The sequence below is a fragment of the Sphaerodactylus townsendi genome, linkage group LG11 (genome assembly GCF_021028975.2).
Source record: "Sphaerodactylus townsendi isolate TG3544 linkage group LG11, MPM_Stown_v2.3, whole genome shotgun sequence".
Lineage (NCBI taxonomy): Eukaryota > Metazoa > Chordata > Lepidosauria > Squamata > Sphaerodactylidae > Sphaerodactylus > Sphaerodactylus townsendi.
The window spans coordinates 77,507,123-77,527,763 of NC_059435.1; the positions used below are offsets into that span (position 1 = coordinate 77,507,123).

The following is a 20,641-nucleotide window of genomic DNA, read 5'->3' on the forward strand; positions in this document are numbered from 1 at the left end:
GGTGGGGCTGAGAGAGTTTTGAGAGAACCGGGACTAGCCCAAGGTCACCCAGCATAAGCATAAGCATTTTATTGCCATTGTGCACGCACAACGAAATTTACAGCAGCATTCCTCGATGCACACAATTTCAGACTCATACATCATCCTCACTTTCCCTTCCTCCCCCCATCCCTACACAGCCCCAAACACATCAACACGAAGCCGCAGAGTTTAGCATAGCCCCAGCTCTAGAGTAGAAGCTGTCTCTAAGCCTCTTTGTCCTAGTTTTGATAGACCCGTCTCGTCTGCCAGATGGTCACAGTTCAAAAAGAGAGTGTGCTGGATGAGACGGGTCCCTCAGAATATCAATTTTGGGCTTTCTTTTAGGCTTCTGGAATTATAGAGTTCTTCCAAGGGGGGGAGAGGGCAGCCGATAATCCTCTGTGCAGTAGTGATCACCCTTTGGAGCGCCTTCCTATCTGCCACTGTGCAACTGGAGAACCATACACAGATGCAGTAGGTTAAGACACTCTCTATAGCACAGCGGCAAAAGGACACCAGGAGTTTTCCATTCAGTTGTTGTTTCCTTAAAAGTCTCAGATAGTAGTCTTTGCTGGGCCTCCTTAACCACCGCAGCAGTCTGTACGCCCCAGGTCAAGTCCTCTTTAATCATGACGCCCAGAAATTTAAAACTAGCCACCAGCTCTACTTGATCTCTATTTATAGTCAAGCAGGAATGTAGGAGTGCGGAAACACATCTGGTTCACCAGATAAGCCTCCGCCACTCAGGTGGAGGAGTGGGGAATCAAACCCTGTTTTGTAGATTAGAATCCACCTGCTCTTAACCACTACACCACACTGGCTCTCGTGGAGCGGAGCAGGAGGCAGCGGGCCGCAGCAGCCCTGGGAGACGGCAGTCGAGTGGCTCTTGGCACAGGGTGGAGAGACCTAACAAAGAGAACTTCTTCTCCCAAGCCAAAAACACGAGCACTCCAGGGCATCCAGAAAAGCAGATAGGCAGGAAATTCAGGAGGGACAGTGATGGCTGAAGGCACAGAAGGCATTAAAAGGGGGATTAGGCCGAGTCACGGAGGAGTGCACCTAAAAGGGAAACTCCCCCAGCCAGCCACTGATGTGTCCGCAGCCGTCCAGAGCAGCCCCAGTACAGGGCTTTGTTGTTGAGAAATTAATGTGGCACACACAGTGGAGAAGCGATGTCCAACGGCTCTTACCCACTCTTCTTCTCTGGGCAGCAGAGATGAGCTGAACACACCCCTGCCCCTTCCCTCCCCTCCTGGGACCCGGCTCCAAAGTCACCCACCTGCTGAATGGAATAGTGTTTGATCCCAGAGCTTCGGTCCCAGATGCTGATGACATCGTCCAGGCCGCTGCTGATGATGCAGGAGCTGGTGCAGGTCAGGGAGGTGACGTCCCCCCGGTGGGCATACATGTGGCTCACTCTGCTGCCTGTGAGCACGTCCCAGAGGCAGATGGCCCCATCCTGGCCCCCGCTTGCCAGCACCATCGTCTGAAAGGCAAAGAATTTTTAACGGATTCTACCACTACCTTCCGCTGACGTTTGAGAACACAAATCTAAGGTGTGTGCAGATGTGAAGTAACGTTACACCTTTCGTTTTGTGTTACTTTCTTGCTCTAGTTTGTTGTTGTAGTTTTGCAAGAAACAATTTTTTAAAAAGCCTGTGTGCGCCAAAGAGCGGGCTTTGGAAGATGAACGGGTGACGGCTGGCTTGCTGGCCATCTCCCAGGGTACCTCGCTCAGCGCTCCACTTCCCACTGCAAAGCAAAGTTCAGACAGCCTGAGGGCTGAGGCAGGGCCTGGCCTCTTCACTGCTATTTCCCAGCCCCCCCCCCCCCGGCGCTTCTAGCACCCCCCACAAACCCACAGCCTTTCCCACCTGGGTCCCCTCAGGCTGTACGCAGCCCAACATCGCAGGTGTTGTGAGGTATCCTGAAGCAGGGTCGCATTCTAGTAGCATTTTCTCCTGACGCTTTTGCCTGCATCTGTGGAGCTGGCAGCATCTTCAGTAGAGTGATCTTTTCAGATGCAGCCAAACGCCAGGGAGAAAAATGTTAAGCTAGAACACGGCCATACAGCCCGGAAACCACACAGCACCCCAGTGATTCTGGCCGCGAAAGCCTTCAACAATACACCAAACACCATCGCCTCCGTACCTGATCGATGTAGACGGCTGTGATGGCTCCCGAGTGACCCTGCAGGGTGAAGAGGCAGCAGGAATCTTCCAAACGATACACCTGCAAGGGAGCAATCAGGGGGCATCAACCTACTGCATCTGTGTATGGTTCTCCAGTTGCACAGTGGCAGATAGGAAGGCGCTCCAAAGGGTGATCACTCCTGCCCAGAGGATTATCGGCTGTCCTCTCCCCTCCTTGGAAGAACTCTATAATTCCCGAAGCCGAAAGAAAGCCCAAAATATTCTGAGAGACCCGTCCCATCCAGCACACTCTCTTTTTGAACTGTTACCATCCGGCAGACGATACAGGTCTATCAAAACTAGGACAAAGAGGCTTAGAGACAGCTTCTACTCTAGAGCTGTGGCGATGCTGAACTCCACGGCTTCGTGTTGATGTGTTTGGGGCTGTGTAGGGATGGGTGGAGGAAGGGGAAAGTGAGGATGGGGTATGAGCCTTAAATTGTGCGCATCGAGGAATGCTGCTGTAAATTTCGTTGTGCGTGCCCAATGACAATAAAATGCTTATGCTTATGGGTGGACAGAGGCATCACAGAGCCTTCTCCCCTCACGTGCTGCTGAAATCCATGGGTTCCCTGAGGGCTTATATTGGGCTGTGAAGCTCTGGAGCACAGGGCCAGACAGATGAACGGACACTAAGTGTGACAGCAGCCCCTCTGTCGTACTGGGCTATGGAGATTTTGGCCACCATAGGTGGACAGTCTGGGCAGAAAGATGCCTCTCGGCCCAGGGCCCCAAATCTCTCGCTGTCCTGGAAAGAACCACCTGGCCAGAGACGCTGCCGGGTCCTGATGGCAGAGTTGCTGGCTCACAAACGGACTTACAGCTGCCAAAAGTGCAGGCACAGGTCTGACTGGGAGCAGGAGCCTGGGGGTCCTCCAAAAGGGAGCCCGCAAAGGGAGGTCCAGCACGCGCTCTGCTGTGTCCACTTGGGAAGCAAACGCAGGTAGGGAAGGGCCCTCTCTCCACCTGGCCTCCAACCTGCCCTCAGCTGCTTCCTCAGTGCAGCAGTTCCCTCGGCAAACTCCACCTTGACCTGTGTTTCCCACCTCAGGCCTCAGCACTCCCCTCCTTCTGTGTGTCCTTGCACTGCAGAGGGCTGGGCTTGATGGCCCTGGTGGTTTCTCCCCACTCTATGATTCCAGGCGACTCACTCTGAGCGTGTGATCTTGGCTCCCAGTGACCAGCCGCCCCGCTGCCGCCTTGAGGGCCGTGATGGGCTTCTGGTGAGCGCACGTCACCGTATGGGTCAGATGACAAACGATGGCGTCGTTGCTGCTGTACATCGGAGAGGACGGGAAGCTGTTCCTGCCGGGAGCCCCTGTGGAGAAAGAGGCACGTCAGAGTGGCGCCTGCACACCAGAGCCACGCTCGACCCCCGCGAAGAACAGACATGGAGGTGCTTTCCCTTCGCAACACTCCTGCTCCTTAGATCCTGGAAAGAGGTTTCCCACAAAAGCTGGAGGAACAAAGTGTATGGCACGTAGGTGGCTCTTTTCCTTGGGCTTCTCTTGGGAGGCCCTACAAATGCTCACCGCTCCGGAGATTTACCATCGCTTAAAGTCTAGATTATTTGATCAAGAGTACCAATTTCTCCTGAGCAAAGCACAAAGCTCTTGCTCTCCAATAGTCTTTGGGATTATCCCTCAGAAAACTAGCCCTGCTATATATCTGCAACAACTTATTAATTACAATAGCAGATGGGTCATGACCAGAGCAAGGTGTAACTCTTTTCCGTCAGCACATCTTCAAAGTCGATTCTCTGGTATTCCACAAGATGAGCCGTCGCTGTCAATTCTGTCCTGATACAACTGTAACACTTTTCTCATATTCCTGCTCCTATTGTTCAAAAGTACAACAAACATCAGAACCAATTTGAGAACAGTGTTACCACCAGGATTTTATGCTCCTCTCTGATAGCAAACAAAAATGGCTAAGCTTTTAAATAGCTCTAGTGTGGAAATATCTGAAGTTGTTGCTATGTTTTTGCTCAAACTGCAAGTTGAGCAATAATGATCTTTTTATTGTATTTGAAATTCTTGGCACTGGTTTTATGCCTAATAAAGGTTTTTGGATTTGGATTTGGATTTGGTATGGCACGTGGAGACACAAGAAACCACGAGAGCAGTGGTTCCCAAACTTATTTGGCCTACCGCCCCCTTTCCAGAAAAAATATTACTTAGCGCCCCCTGGAAATTAATTTTTTTAAAATTTTAATAGCAATTAAACAGAAAGATATATGTATTAATGTTTCTACCTGTGGCCATCACCGCCCCCCTGGATCACGGCAGCACCCACCCAGGGGGCGGTGGCGCCCACTTTGGGAATCACTACACAAGAGGCCCCGTCTGCCTAAGGAAGCCACGTCGCTCTCTGCCGGCCTCTCCAAAGCCTCTGGAACACCTTTGTTTGCCTGGAGGGGCAGGGGAAAAGCTCAGCCTGAGCTGGCGGCACGGCAGGAGCCACAGAGGACCCCGGCCCAGCAGCAACCGGGAGAGAGGACTCCTTACCTCGGAACTGCGAGTGATCGAAAGAAGTGTGTGTCTTCAAGGAGAAGAAATCCAGCGAACCGTTCAGTCTGGCTGCCACGATTCTAGTCACAAGGCAGAACAAACAGGCCCCCACGTGGGGATAACTCACTTCCAACACAACCTTCCCCCCCCCCGCCCCCCCAAAAGCTTCCTGCCAGAGGCGGTGGAGTCCCCTTGATACCCAGGTTAAGACGTCTTTCCTCCAAATACACAAGAGCCTCCCCCTGCTCCAGTTGGGCACAAGAGGATGCTGGTCTAGAACAGGGGTCTGCAACCTGTGGCTCTCCAGATGTTCATGGACTACAATTCCCATCAGCCCCTGCCAGCATGGCCAATTGTAGTCCATGAACATCTGGAGAGCCCCAGGATGCAGACCTCTGGACTAGAAGGACCCCCACTGGTCTGACTTCACAGGGCTCTTCTCAGGCTGTCTTCTGACATGCACTGCTACGCACCCAAGTATCCCCAGCCCCAGAACACAAGAGGCAGCTGGGAGAACAGACTGCCCCTCCAGCACAGCAGCCCCACTTTCCCCACCAGCTGTGAGGACTGTGACTGCTCCGGCCCCTGCCTCTGATGGGGGCTTTGCAATGAAGGAGAAGAAGAGAAGAGTTTGGATTTATTACCCCCCCTTTCTCTCCTGTGAGGAGATTCAAAGGGGCTGGCAACCTCCTTCCCCTTCTTCCCCTCACGACAAACACCCTGTGAGGTGGGTGGGGCTGAGAGAGCTCCAAATTTTTTTGACTAGCCCAAGGTCACTCAGCTGGCGTAAGTTGGAGTGCACAAGCTAATCTGGCTCACCAGATAAGCCTCCACAGCTCAAGTGGCAGAGCAGGGAATAAAACCCGGTTCTCCAGATTAGAGTGCACCTGCTCTTAACCACTACACCACTGCTGCCCAGAGAGCGGGCCCTCCCTTTGGGACAGGGAGATAGGCTCTCGCTTCACTGGCCAGCTGGAGAAGCTTTCTCAGGAGGATGTTTGGGGACTGGTTTAAAAAAACTGGTTCCTGCCCGGCCAGCTGGAGGGTCCAGAGGCTGCCTGCCCCATGCCTTCTTGAGTGTTCTAGTCCCGGCTGCACTGGCATCAAGGCCTCCCAGTCCCCACACTGGCTGGCCAATGTGATTGGTTCTGTTGCTTTTCTTCCTTCCTTCCTTCCCTTCCTTCCTTCCTTCCCTTCCTTCCCTTCCTTCTTCCTTCCTTCCTTCCTTCCTTCCTTCCTTCCTTCCTTCCTTCCTTCCTTCCTTCCTTCCTTCCTTCCTTCCTTCCTTCCTTCCTTCCTTCCTTCCTTCCTTCCTTCCTTCCTTCCTTCCTTCCTTCCTTCCTTCCTTCCTTCCTTCCTTCCTTCTTAATTAATTAGATTTATAAGGCTCACAATATGGCTGTTCTCTTAAGACAGCAAATCAACAAATCATTACAAGAGTACAACTTAAACTCATTAAAAACTTAAGCAGCAGTTACAAAATTAAATACAGGTTAAAACAACAGAAGTTGTTAAAACCAGGCGCCCGATCTAAAGGCCAGCTTCGCTGGGAGAGAAGTGGGTGCATCAGATAAAACAACCAGTACCTGCTGTTGAGAAACACGAGGGAGGTGATGCCAGACTGGCTGTCTTCGTGGCTGCACTGCAGCGTGCCTTCGATGGCATCCCACACCTGGAAACCAGCAGGACAGAGGTGAGGCTGGCGGCTTTCTCCAGTCTCCTTGGCAGCCACCCTGCAGGCTGAATCTCCTCTTGCCTCAGCAGCCCCAACCAACGGAGCCCAGAGGCCACAGTCCCACCGACAGGAAGTCTAATGGAGCTGCTTGGCCCCTCTCCCTCCCACTCCCCACCCCCACCCCTTGCAGGGAGAAGATTCAAGGACCAGCACACAGCTCAGAGATCAGCCCAGCAGCTGACGGCACGGGGGCAGGAGGAACCCTCTCGGATGGATAGTATGGCGAAGATAAAGATTGAAAAATATGTGGAATTGGAAAGAGAGGTGTTACTCAAATGATATAGAACCCCAATACAACTAGCCTACATGATAAAAGGACTAAGCCCAAAATGTTGGCATTGTGGAGAAAAAGGAGCATATTATACTCATATGTGGATAGAATGCAAAGTGGTAAAAAAGTTTTGGGAGAATATATTGAAATATGTAGAACAGTTAGTACCAGTAAAAATTGATGTAAACAAATGATTTATTAATTGTGGGGACAATAGATGATATCAGAGTGAACAGAAATTTGGAACCAATGTATAAAATAATGATTAGAGCAGCACACGCAGTGTTGGCGTTGGGTTGGAAAGATAACAAGAAATGGACAGTCTCAAAATGGTTGGAATATATTTGGGAACAAATTCAGTTAGAGATTTTTGAGAGACTGGCAAAAAATACACTATGGCAAGAGAAACTAGAAGATATTATGAAGCTATGGACATGGTATGAAAAATGGATGGAAGAAGCCGGATTTAACGAAGAACTATGGAATAAGAGAATAAGAAGAATGAACCTTCTGCTGCTTGCTTGAAATAATCAATGGAAAAGAGGGGGGAGCGGGTGAAAAAAGGAAAAATGTATAGTTGGAACAAACATATTGAATGTAACAAATATAATAATATTCTATACAATAAAAAAAATTTTTTAAAAAGGAGGAACCCTCTCGGGGGGTCTTAAGGCATTTTGCCCCCATCTGTAGGAGCCCCCAAATCATTCTGAAAAGCCACGCTGGTGGGACAAAGTATCAGGACAGCTTCTCATCCATTTGGGAGGACGTCACCACAATGCGCAGCCCCTGAGCCCGTCAAGGCACAGAGTGGCTTGGTGGCCTCCGGCACGCATGCACACAGATGCTCCACCTCAGGGCAGGGGGCCAAGGCCCTTCGGACCCCCCAGAGCTTCCTCCTTCCCGCCCGAGGGGGGCTTCGGAAGTGCACAGATCCCTTCCGTAACGCCAGCAGCGCCCTGCCCCAGACAGCACCCACCCACCCGGCCGGCAGGGTCCCTCCGCCTCACCTCCAGCCTCCCGTTGCTCCGGCCAGCGACGATGAGGTTCCGCTGCAGCTCCAAGCTCCAGATGGAGCTGTCCAAGTCACCCCCCCAGGAGGGAAGGGGGGAGGTCTGCTCCGAGCACACAGAGAGCTCCTCCCCCAGGCTGGCCCGGAGGGGGCCGCACTCCGCTGCCTCGCCCTTGCAGCCCGGGGAGCGGAAGGCGGCCTGTCCGGAGGGGGCGGAGAAGCCAGCTGCACACGCGCTGTTGGAGGCGCTCAGCTCCTCGTAGACCTTCTCCACCAGGCTGCTGAAGTCGTAGCCTTCCTCCTTCGGGCGGCCACAGAGGGCGCGGTGGCGGGGCTCGGGAGGAGCCGCCTTCGCTTGCTCTGAGAAGTTGGTGTCGATGAGGGCAGTGAGGTCCGGCTGGTCGCTGAAGAGGAGCAGCTGCGGAGGGCTCCGCGCCCTCTTGAACGGGCGGCTGCCGTCGAAGGGGTTCTCCAGGCCACTCTTGCCCGTGGGGCTGTGGTCCCAGCAGTCGTGGTAGTCGAAGATGCCGCTGTTGTCTCGGCGTAACCTGAAAGGTGGGTTGGGTGTCAGGCGGTGTCCGCATGCCCTGAGGCGGGGCAGCTGCTGGGGACCAGAATTTCTGCCGGCAGGGCCCACTGCCCCCAAGGCCTCCCTCCTCTACCCGCCCCCCCCCCCAAAATACAATTGCCAGGGAAGGACAAACAAATGCCAGGTGGCATCCAATGCTGGCACTCCGGGCAGGCACGGTGGGGGGGTTCCCGTCTGTGCCACGACTCAGCACCACGGGGGAGAGGGCGTGCGGATGGTGGGAAGGCTCTCAAACGGGCAGGGAAAGAAGGACCCGCCGGCTCACAGGAACGTGTCTAGGCTGGAAGGACGGCACAAGCAGGCGGGTGGGTGAGAAGATAAGGCGGGAGCTCTGAACACTTGCTTCGCCGCCCAAAGGGTCCTGGAGAACCTGGCACCGCCCCTGATTACAACCCTTGGCTGGCCATTAAATATCCCTCTCTTGCAAACAGGACAGTTGTGGAAAGCGGCGATTTGTGCAGGGCCACCCGGAGAAGCCCTATGTTTGTCTTGGGACAACAGTTCAAGTGTTCAAGCGTTTATACCCCAGGTCTCCTCTTGGCTCAAGGTCAGTCAGGGGACGCTTCAGTCCTGCAATGCAGCTTAAACATCTGGCCCAGCCACAGCAAGGCAATGGCGGAACACCTTCTGGAGGTAACCGGCAGGAATGAACTCGGGCCTCCCTTTCCATTCCCAAAACAGCAGCCCCTCCCTCAAGGTTCACCTACCCTTGCTTAGGAATGACCGTGAGGCAATCGCCCGTCTGCGCATCCCACACTCGGATCTGGCCCACCAAGCAGCAGCTGACGAGCAGCATCCCGTCACTGGCCAAGCACTCGATGTCCTACAGAGGAAGAGGCAGTCAGGGTGAGCCAGAGGGGCAGGACGGAGCCCTGACCGCACACAGCAAACTCTGCTCCATGCCTGCCGACTGTGAAAACTCAACACTCCACTCCGCTATTTGGAAACAGCTCTGGGGGCCACAGGTAAAGCTTGGGGGCAGCCAGCTGGGAAGCCCCAAGGCATACTGGGAAGACTTTCCAGGGGACCAAGGAGACCGGTCATAGGCCATTCCATTCCTCATGCCATTGTTCCTTGCAGATCTGATGCCCTCCTATAGCCTCCATGCCGCCTTTTGCACAAAACTTTCTGCAAACTATGCAAAATGCAAAACTCAAGAGGGCTTTTCTGCTCAGTTAATAGGGCTGCGCTGCACAAAATGCTTTACAAACCTGCCTGCATGAGGGACTTAGGTCTATGCTGCTGTGCTTAGTAGAATTCCATGATGTAATTTCTGTATCCCTCAATGTGTCATGTGAACACTGATGCTCCACTTCATTCCTTGCATACATTATTCAATGTCCCTTTTTGTTGACTGTACTGACTCACTTGGCTAATCTGCCTTGAGTCACTGTGAGAAAAGTGGCGTAACTAAGAACATAAGAACACAAGAACTAGCCTGCTGGATCAGACCAGAGTCCATCTAGTCCAGCTCTCTGCTACTCGCAGTGGCCCACCAGGTGCCTTTTCCAAGGAGCTCCACGTGGCACTTGGGATGGGAAAGCTTAATGGCCTTCTGCTGCCTGCTGCTGCTCCTGAGCACCCTGGTCTGCTAAGCAAGGCATTTGCAATCTCAGATCAAGAAGGGATCCAAAGATTGAGGTGAGCCATGTAAAATCTGAGCTTCTCCTCCATAAATCTATCCAAGCCCCTTTTAAAGCTATCCAGGTTAGTGGCCATCACCCCCTCCTGTGGCAGCATATTCCAAACACCCATCACACGTTGCGTGAAGAAGTGTTTCCTTTTATTAGTCCTAATTCTTCCCCCCAGCATTTTCAATGGATGCCCCCTGGTTCTAGTATTGTGAGAAAGAGAGAAAAATTTCTCTCTGTCAACATTTTCTATCCCTAACTAAAGATGAAAAATAAAATAACCAACGCAAATGGCTTTCTCCCACCCTGGACATCCCACAGGTATATTTGCTTTACTACCATCTTTTTTTACTACCACTTGCTTTACTACCATCAGATCCTCTGAAGGTGCCAGCCACAGATGCAGGCAGAACGTCAGGAGAAAATGCTGCTGGAACACGGCCAGACAGCCCGGAATCCCCACTTCAAATAAAATAAGGTTCCCTTATTCCTGCCTATGTCTGGAATAACTGTGACTGGAGGTCTAAACTTTACACAACAGAACGGATTCTACATGAGGCAAAGATCAGGGGACTTGGTCTGCACAGCTTCTCTAATGCCAAAGACACATACAGCCCTCCTGATGGCCGCATCCCCTGCCCCGCCCCACTCAGCAGCCCAAGCTCCGCCAAGCCCCTCGCCCACACCTTACCATGAGATGGCCTCTGAGCACCAAGGGGATAATCTCTGTTTCTGGCGGGGAGTATCCGTAGTCATCGCAGGGCAAGTCCCCCCTTCTCCTCCTGCTGTGCGAGAGTCCGCTCTGGCCATAGGTTTTGGGGCACAAGATCTTGTACAGGCAGAACAGCAAAAGGACCAGGAGGATCCCGGAGGCCAGGCCCAAAGCAGCTACCCTAGCAGGGAAGAACAGCATCAGTTTGGCACAGGGGCGGGGAGAAGAGCTGAGCCGGGAAGCGCGGGGGGCTGGGGCTGGGGGGGAGGCTTGGACCCCTCAAGGGCTGTTCTTTAACATCCCTCCCCCGACCTGCTTCTACACCATAGGTGTCAAACTTGCGGCCCTCCAGATGTTATGGACTACAGTTCCCATCATCCCCTGCCAGCATGATGCTGGCAGGAGATTATGGGAACTGTAGTCCATAACATCTGGAGGGCCACAAGTTTGACACCTGTGTTCTACACTCTGCCCCCCGGCCAGCTCTGTGCTCTCTTACTTGTAGAGCGTGGAGTCCCGGTGCCCCTGCCCTTTTGGCTCGCCTTCGGCCAGCGGGTCAGGCAGCTCTGGCTTCCCGCTGCTCAATGAGAAGAAAGGGTGGTAGCGATTTGCCTCCTGAGGGTGGCGTGCGTCTAAGGCCTCTTGCGGGTTCAGGTACAGCGTGACGGGGATCACTGGAAGGATGCTGATATACCTGTTTTTTTAAAAGAAAGGGAAAGGGAAAAAGGACAGGGATTGAGGCACAAGTGCAAAACGAGAAAAAGATGGAGAATTGCGCAAAGGTAGGAATATGGAACACACGACCCCTGGCAGGCGGCTCACAGGGCCATCAGCTCCTAGAAGGGCCAGAAAGCTCCCTGCAAGCCACAGAAGAAGACAACGCCCACGCCTGAAGACACAGCAGCCAAATCCTTCCTGCTGTCTACCCAGAGGAAGCAAAGAGGCTGCTGCGCCCTGGCAGAAGTCACGGGTTTGTTTCCACAAAGCCACTCACCGCTTTGCCAGCGTGATGTTGTAGTAGCTGAAGAGCGACGGCCAGTGCCGGAAGGAGAGCTTCCGCCAGATCTCTTCGTCCTCGGCTCCCCACGTCACTTCTGCCTTGGGCCCCACCTCTGGCTGCCCGTTATTCCCTTGGCTCTCCCGCTCCTCGCTCGGGCGACCGGCCTCCTGCCTGCTCAGGGACTCGGAGGTCTGGTTCTCCAGCAGCTGCTGCTGCACCGGGTCCGGAGGGAAGACCGACAGGGACAGCTTGGCATTGCCCGTGGGAAGGACTTCTCCGGGAACAGGCATGGCCGGCAGACCCGCCTCGCCCAGCGGGCTCTGCTCAGTGACTTGTGACGCCAGGTAGGGGCGGAGCCCTGCGGGGTCCGTGTAAACCAGGATGCCGATCCAGACCACTGTTCCAGCCTGCAAGGAAGAACCAGGGGAAGGCCTGTTTGGGACCTCCTGACCATCTGCTGCTTTGTGGGTATTCTGGGCCCCAATCGCCCAGGCTTCTCCGCTGGAAGACTGCCCCGCCCCCGTTTGAATCCCAGCGCCACACGGCCTATTCTGGGAACGACGGTTAGGGTTAGGTTAGGGTTAGGCCTACCATGATGAGTCTCTGTGCCAGCCGGGTCCTGGCAAAAAAGTAGATCACCCGCAGCCGCTTGGGCAGGCGCAGATTCCTGAGGGAAGAGGGCTGAAGCGTGATCGTGTGCGGGGTGGCGGGTCGCATGGCCGGCTGGCGCTCGTAACGCTGGGAGCGACTCACTGGCTTGGCTGGAGGCATGCAGGCTTCGGCTGGGAGCCGCCTGTTCAGATCGGCAAGCTGCCGAGAGAAGGGAAGTGGGCGGAGTTAGAACCAGAAATGCCCCACCCAGGGGGGCAGACTCTCCTGCCTTGAGAACGTCCACTGGGGGTTCTTCAAACCACTCCTAGGTGATGTTAGGACAGTGGTGGCAAACCTTTGGCACTCCAGATGTTATGGACTACAATTCCCATCAGCCCTTGCCACCATGGCCAATTGGCCATGCTGGCAGGGGCTGATGGGAATTGCAGTCCATAACGTCAGGGAATTGCAGTCCATAACATCTGGAGTGCCAAAGGTTCGCCACCACGGTGTTAGGAGAACCCTGGAGCTCCCCATGTTCTGGCGTGACAAGGAGTCCAACTGGACAGTATGAAATCCTAAAAGGTCTTGAGGACTTTACTATTTAATAATTGAAATATTTATTTCCTACTGGCTTATACTTAGTGATCCTCCTCCGGTGTCACACACTCACTTCGAATCACCCATTAGGAAGAACTTCCTGATAGTCAGAGAGGCTGGGGTGTTGTGGGGTTAGGGCCATGCTGGCAGGGGCTGATGGGAATTGTAGTCCATAACATCTGGAGTGCCAAAGGTTCGCCACCACGGTGTTAGGAGAACCCTGGAGCTCCCCATGTTCTGGCGTAACAAGGAGTCCAACTTGACAGCATGAAATCCTAAAAGGTCTTGAGGACTTTACTATTTAATAATTGAAATATTTATTTCCTACTGGCTTATACTTAGTGATCCTCCTCCAATGTCACACACTCACTTCGAATCACCCATTAGGAAGAACTTCCTGATAGTCAGAGAGGCTGGGGTGTTGCGGGGTTTCCGGGTCGTACGGCCGTGTTCCAGTAGCATTTTGTCCTGACGTTTCCTCTGAAGATGCCAGCCACAGATGAAGGCGAAACGTCAGGAGAGAATGCTGCTAGAACACGGCCATACAGCCCGGGAAACCCACAGCACCCCAGTGATTCCGGCCACGAAAGCCTTCAACAATAGTCAGAGAGGCTCCTTAGTGGGTCAGGCTTCCTCGAGAGGCGCTGGGCTCTGCTTCCTTGAGGGTTTTAAGCCCAGGCTAGGTGGCCATCTGGCAGCACTGCTGAGTCTGTGAAGTTAGGAAGGTCATGAGAGGGAGCGCAGGCAGGGGTGACTCTTGGCCCTTTCTTGCGTGCCCGAGACCGCATCACCCATATGTCCCTACACGGCCTCTTCGATCGGTAGAGGCCAATCTACTGGTGGTCCCTGGCCCCTCGATGATGCGGCTGGCCTCCACGCGGGCCAGGGCCTTCATGGCTCTGGCCCCGGCCTGGTGGAACACTCTTCCTCCAGCTGTCCGGGCCCTGTGGGACCTTGGTGAGTTCCGCAGGGCCTGTAAGACGGAGCTGTTCCGCCGGGCCTTCGGAGGAACCGGCCGCTGATGGTGCCCCCCCCCGCCCTTTTTTTTTTAGGCCCTTACATTCCGGCCGGTTGTCATCTAATGGGACTCGCTGCTCCTCCCTCTAGGGGAGGGGACTTTGAAAATTGAGTTGCTGGACGCCACTTATCTTTAAATTTGTATTTATTATATTAGTATACTTAGTTTTATTGTTCTTATCGCTGCTTTTAAAGGTTTTAGTAATCTTATGATTGTACCACGCTATATGTTGTACACCGCCCAGAGCCCCTCGGGGACAGGGCGGTATAAAAGTCTAAAGTATAAATAAAATAAAATAAATAAAATAAATGCCAATCGATCACCACTTTCGGGTCAGAAAGGAATTTTCCTCCAGGCCAGACTGGCCGGGAATCCTAGATGGGTTCTTTTGGCTGCCTCTGGGAATGGGGCAGGAATTATTTGGGAAGTGGGGAGAAGGAAGGAGGCAGTTGTGAAGTTCTCACTTAGTGCCGGGGCTGGTCCCTGAAGCTCCTTCCAGCAACATGTTTCTATGTTCCTCAGCCCAACTGAGTTCAACCCTGACCCTGCTCTCTCCCAGTCCCTGCTCCTCTGAGCTCAGAGGCCGCCTGCGCCAGCGCAGCTCAGCGTGCCCCACATCTCCTTGCTGGCCTCTCTTTCGCAGCCCCGCTGCTGCCTGACATCCCTGCAGGGCGCGGTCCGGGGCCCCCGCTCGGGCCTTGTACCTCCATGCGGCGAATGTCAATGGACAAGACAGTGGTGAAGAAGAGCATCTGGAGGAAGAAGTCAGACACCAGACCGACCACGGCAAACAGGCAGAACTCCTGCGGGGCGAGACCCAGAACAGGAAGTGTGGTTAGAAGGGAGGGCTACACAGTGCAGCTTAATCTCCCCCCACCCCCACCCCTCCCCTGTGTTGGAAAAAAGGGACTTTACGCTGTTTCCTGCCTCATCCTACAGAGGGGTTTTTTTTACTAGCGAGCCAGTGGCTAGATAGGGACTTAGGAATTTGTCACCTTTACTCTATCATGCTGAGTCTATCCCTTTGATGTAGACTGATACTCTTAGGGACTTCCTCCCTTGCTTCCGCCTTCTTCCCCGGACCTCTCCATTACTCTTACCTCCACCCTGCCTAGGGAAAGGATGTGTCTCCTACGCATCCGCCTCCATCCAGCTAGATTAGACTAGATAGCGAACCTAACTCTCCACCTTTCTATCCAGAATGGAATTCACTAATAAATACTCTTTTCATTGGATTAGAAACTACAAATGACTCTGACTTTCTTTTGTGTCTGAAGTTCTCTCTAGCAAGCTCAGCCACGCGTGTGCGCTCAGGTAAGCTTCCCTGTGTTCAGCCTCTGTGCACTCTGCTACTTTTCAAGGGAAACACACGCACCAGGTGTGGTTCTCCCCAACACCCTGAAGCTCCTGGCAGGGGTGGGGGGAAACTACTGGAAAGCAGGGACTGAATTAGCTTCTGTGGCTCCTCAGCAAGCAACACAAACTGCTCACTCAGCTCTCCTCATCCAACAACAGGAGAATTTGTATTTATTTATTAGAAGTATTTCTAGCCCGCCTTCCTCCAGTTCTGTTCAAGGGGGCTTGCAAAAACAGTCAGCAGCAGCAGCAGCAGCAGCAGGAGGAGGAGGAGAGTTTGGATTTATATCCCCCCTTTCTCTCCTGCAGGAGACTCAAAGGGGCTGACAATCTCCTTGCCCTTCCCCTCTCTCAACAAACACCCTGTGAGGTAGGTGGGGCTGAGAGAGTTCTGAGAAGCTGTGACTAGCCCAAGGTCACCCAACTGGCGTGTGTGGGAGTGCACAGGCTATTCTGAATTCCCCAGATCAGCCTCCACAGCTCGATGGCCGAGCTGGGAATCAAACCCGGTTCCTCCAGATTAGATACACGAGCTCTTAACCTCCTATGCCACTGCTGCTCCTCCACAGGGGCTCAGAACAAACAAGGAGGGGGCCGCAAGCAGGAGAGTTCGGGCCGCCGGAGGAACCTTCAGCTTTTTCTGATCTGGGAGCCACTGAGCAGCGACCGAGTGAGAGACAGTCACGCGGCTCAGTCGGAATCACAACTTCGCCAGTATTAAGGGTAGGGCTGCAGGCAAGAGGGCAAGAGAGCCAGGGACAGCCAGCAAGGGCTTCCTGGCAGGACTCTGGGACAGATCGGCTGCGTCCTTCATGCTCAAGGACACAGATAAGGGAGACTCCTCTAGACCCATCCCAGATGTTGATCACACAACACCACTTTACAGGGAGGGCAGGCAGAGAACGGGGTAGACAGAGAGGGCGAGAACCAGAAAGAAGCTTCTGAGTTAACTACGTCTCCTACTCTCACAATGCAAGAGAAACAAAGGTTCCTCCTCTTGTTAGTTTAAGAACATAAGAACTAGCCTGCTGGATCAGACCAGAGTACGTCTAGTCCAGCTCTCTGCTAATAGCAGTGGCCCACCAGGTGCCTTTGGGAGCTCACCTGCAGGAGGTGAAAGCAATGGCCTGCTGCTGCTGCTGCTCCCGAGCACCTGGTCTGCTAAGGCATTTGCAATCTCAGATCAAGGAGGATCAAGATTGGGAGCCATAGATCGACTTCTCCTCCATAAATCTGTCCAAACCCTTTTTAAAGCTATCCAGGTTAGTGGCCATCACCACCTCCTGTGGCAGCATATTCCAAACACCAATCACACGTTGCATGAAGAAGTGTTTCCTTTTATTAGTCCTAATCCCCCCCCCCCCCCGTATTTTCAATGAATGCCCCCTGGTTCTAGTATTGTGAGAAAGAGAGAAACATTTCTCTCTGTCAACCTTTTCTACCCCAGGCATAATTTAAAACATACTATTCACCCAGTAGGTTCCAGGAACTGGACAACATTTTAAAAATGTAAACACTGGAGGGAGGGAAGGCCCAACACTTCAAATACTTCCAACTATGGCCTGTCAGGAGAAAAGGTTCAGGCCATGCTGGATTCGAGGGAGACCCGGCCGGGTACCTGTATGGCTGGGACAAGGGTGAAGTAGCCAATCAGAATAATCCCCAGCTCGGTGGCCATGTTCTTCATGATGGACCAGCTCTCGTTGCTCAGTCCTGAGGGATAAAAGGAACGACACAGAGATCAGGCCACTAGCCACCCAAGAGGCCACCAAGATCTCTCACAACACAGACACGACGCAAGCCAAACAAAATTATGACCAGATACAAAAGCAAGGCAGCCACTTTGCCCAAGTCCACTAGACATTCAAAAACCAGGTGCCAGGCTGTTGTAGGGGCAAGAATGGCATCACCCTAGGCCTGAGGCTGTGGGCAGGAGCTGCCAGTAGGCCTTAAAATGCCCTTCCCTCGGGCACGAGCCTCTGTCCAGCTGTCAGGGCCTTGTAGGCCTACATTTCCCAAGTTTCCTCCAAGCCTTAGGATTGAACTGAGGAAAATGGAGGGAAGTAGAAGCCAATCAGTGGTGGGGAGATGGAGCCTGTAGGGCAAGGGTGTCCAACTCTGGCACTTCAGATGCTCATGGACTACAATTCCCATCAGCCCCTGCTGGCATGGCCAACTGTAGTCACAAGGTAGCAGAAGAAGTCGGCTGCAACTCATGAAAGCTCATCCGCTGCTCGAAATGTGGTTAGTTTTTAAGGGGCTACTAGGCTCTTGCTCTTTTCTACTGCTACACAAAGGCCAACACAGCTATCCATTGTGACCTCGCTCATTCCATGGAGAACAGGTCTGTCAGTGGCTGCTAGTCCTGGGGACTAAAGGGAACCTCCATTTTGCGAGGCAGTCAACCTCAGAATCCCAGTGGCAGGAGTTGCGTCAGGAGAAGGCAGCCTCTGTGCCCTCTTGTTGGAGCTCCAGGAGAAGCGGCTGGCTGCTCTGCGAGACAGTGCTGGACTCTTTGTCACTGGGACATCATTCAGTGAATGCTCCAGATGGAGCTTTCCCTCCTTGACATCACCAATTGAAATGGAATCCAGTAGAAGTGTGATATGACTACGGTCGAAACACTTGACCATTCTTTGTTTCTATGCCCTAAATACAATGAGTTACGCATGAAATACATGAATTCCATTTTCTTGCAATGTTCTCAGTGGCAAGAGTGTTACAAGATACCCAATCTCCTGAACAGCTCTGATGTGCTCTTTTGTGAAACTGTTGCAAATTTTATACTGGAAATTAGTAATTTTAACTGCATTTCTTAACCTTGTGTTGTTTTAAAATTTTGTCCTGTTTTGTATGCCAATAAAGGCTTGTGTTGTTGAATCCAGTAGAGGGTTACACAACTTTGCTCCACGCAAAGTGAGACCTCCTCCAGTGTATGTGACGAGCCCCTGCCCTTCTCCTGAATCCAGGGATGGGAAGGTGGGCCAGGGGAATCATCCTTGATGTGTTCAACGCTCCGCACAGCAACAGAGGCAAGATCCTGCCCCACCAACAGACTGTGCACGCTTAAGTAGGCGAGCAGAAAACAAGAATGCCTTCCCTGAGAAGTCTCTGCAGTCACAAAAGTCTTAGGAGGCCAAGAAGAACCACGAATCCAGGATGTCCAACGGCGGCCCTCCAGATGTTCATGGACTATGATTCCCATTAGGCCTCCCACTATGGCCACCCCTTGCCACGATGGCCAATTGGCCATGCTGGCAGGGGTTGATGGGAATTGGAGTCCATGACCATCTGGAGAGCCAGAGTTAGACACCCCCGCACCCAGTGGCGTAGTGCCAAAGGGGCAGGTGTGTGTGTGCATTGTGGTGGGGGTGTTCTGAGGTGGGGGCAGGCAGGGGCGTTGCAGGGGTGCGGGGCGCACATATGCCCTGGGTGCAGTTCCGCCCCTGCCCTGAACTAACCCAACTCGCTGGGCACCTTTGATGGTTCCACTTTTGCTCCCCAGGATACAGAAAGCCCTTCTTTTCTACCTACCTTGTGCAATCCTCAGCTTCACTTCCAGGTCGACAGGGGTGGAAACCACAGACTTGGTGAGCACCAGCACGTTCTCCAGGCCGATCACAACAACAAGGTAAGGGAAAATCTCTCTAAGGGTAAAACGGAAAGGAGAGCAGAGCTGAGCATGAGAAACACCACGGAAGCAGAACACTGTGCAAGGCAGCTTGGGTTTCAACAACACTCAATAAAATGTGAGGAGGGGCAAAGCAGCATGGGGTAGTGGTTAAGAGCGGCAGACCCTAATCTAGAGAACCAGGCTTGATTCCTCATTCTTCCACATAAGCAGTGGACTCTGAACTGGAGAACTGGGTTTAATTCCCCACTCCTGCATGTAAAGCCTGCTGGGTGACCCTGGGCCACTCACAGTTCTCTCTAAATTCTCTCAGCCCCACCTGCCTCACAAGCTGTCTGCTGTGTGGAGAGAAAGGGAAAGGAGTTTGTCAGCCACTCTGAAACTTGTTAAAGGTAGAGAAAAGCAGAGTACAAAGAGCAACTCTTCTTCTTCTCCTTCTTCTTCTTCTTCTTCTCCTTCTCCTTCTTCCCAACATGTGTATGCATGTTTCTCTTGCAGACAAACCTTTTCCTCCTTTTTATATCAGGTGTACACTCTAACTATCCATTGTTAAAAATAACATTTTCTAAACTAATAATAATACAGTAATGCATTTACTCTTTATTATTTTGTGTGGATAAAGAAAGCACCCGCTTTGGATCAAATTGCGTATTTAGAATCACACGTAACAAAGGAGAAGTCTCCTTTTTCTGTTAACTTCACTTTTGTACACAATACTAATGGAAACCACCCTGTAATTTTCTTTTAATCTCTTTAATAAAGCATTAAAAAAATTGCACTGTCAAGTCGCCCCTGACCTCTGGAGACCCTGGAAGAGTTTCAAGGCAAGAGACGTCCACAGGGGGTTTGCCCTCGGCTGCCTCTGCACAGAAACCCTGGACTTCCTTGGGAGCAGCAGTGGCGTAGTGGCTAAGAGCAGGTGCACTCTGATCTGGAGGAATCGGGTTTGATTCCCAGCTCTGCCGCCTGAGCTGTGGAGGCTTCTCTGGGGAATTCAGATTGGCCTGTGCACTCCCACACACGCCAGCTGGGTGACCTTGGGCTAGTCACAGCTTCTCGGAGCTCTCTCAGCCCCACCCACCTCACAGGGTGTTTGTTGTGAGGGGGGAAGGGCAAGGAGATTGTCAGCCCCTTTGAGTCTCCTGCAGGAAAGGGGGGATATAAATCCTCCTCCTCCTCCTCCTCCTCCTCTTCTTCTTCCAAATACTAACACAAGCTGACCTTGGTTATTTTCTGAGACCTGAGGAGACTGAGCTCACCTGGACCACCTAGGTCAGGGCAAGGCTGGTTACGCCAGAACAGATACCTTTAGAAAGGCAGACGGGGCAGTTTCAATAAAAAGCCCCAGTCTGCCCACCCCCGCGCCAGGTGCCAGCCTCCCTGTTACCCCACAGCAGCCAAAGCAGCCACCAAGGTTCTGTGGATTTCAAAAGGCCCTGGGAAGCCCATGCCGGCCCTCGAGACAGGCATGTTTGGCTGCTATAAGGGGAAGGTTATGAGAGAGGCAATATTTCTGTGCAGTGTTTGTGTAATTTGCTGAGCTGTTTGCATAAGCAGGTGATGCAAGACTCGGATTAAGGCCAGGCACCGAAAGAGGTTCAGGGAAAAATGCAATTGACGAAAAAAAGGACGGGTTGCCCCCTGCCCCTGCACCCCAAGGCTGACTCAAAGCTGCTCACAGAAATGGTTAACACCATAAAAATATATTTTCAATATCACTGCTGATGAAGGAACCTATCTGGGGCATAGAAAAAAGTTCACAGTTACTGGTG

At 52.7% G+C, this 20,641-nt stretch overlaps 1 protein-coding gene across 1 annotated transcript in view; it reads right to left on the minus strand.

Moving 5' to 3' along the window:
- The window catches only part of LOC125440973 (SREBF chaperone), a 56,154-nt gene that overhangs the window by 512 nt on the left and 35,001 nt on the right, over positions 1-20,641 (minus strand). The window contains 14 exon segments of the mRNA XM_048511195.1: positions 1,301-1,507; positions 2,173-2,253; positions 3,365-3,531; positions 4,721-4,803; positions 6,310-6,395; positions 7,740-8,289; positions 9,038-9,153; positions 10,653-10,854; positions 11,173-11,367; positions 11,668-12,080; positions 12,265-12,483; positions 14,587-14,685; positions 16,857-16,951; positions 18,773-18,885. Coding sequence (XP_048367152.1) covers positions 1,301-1,507; positions 2,173-2,253; positions 3,365-3,531; positions 4,721-4,803; positions 6,310-6,395; positions 7,740-8,289; positions 9,038-9,153; positions 10,653-10,854; positions 11,173-11,367; positions 11,668-12,080; positions 12,265-12,483; positions 14,587-14,685; positions 16,857-16,951; positions 18,773-18,885 — 2,626 coding nt within the window.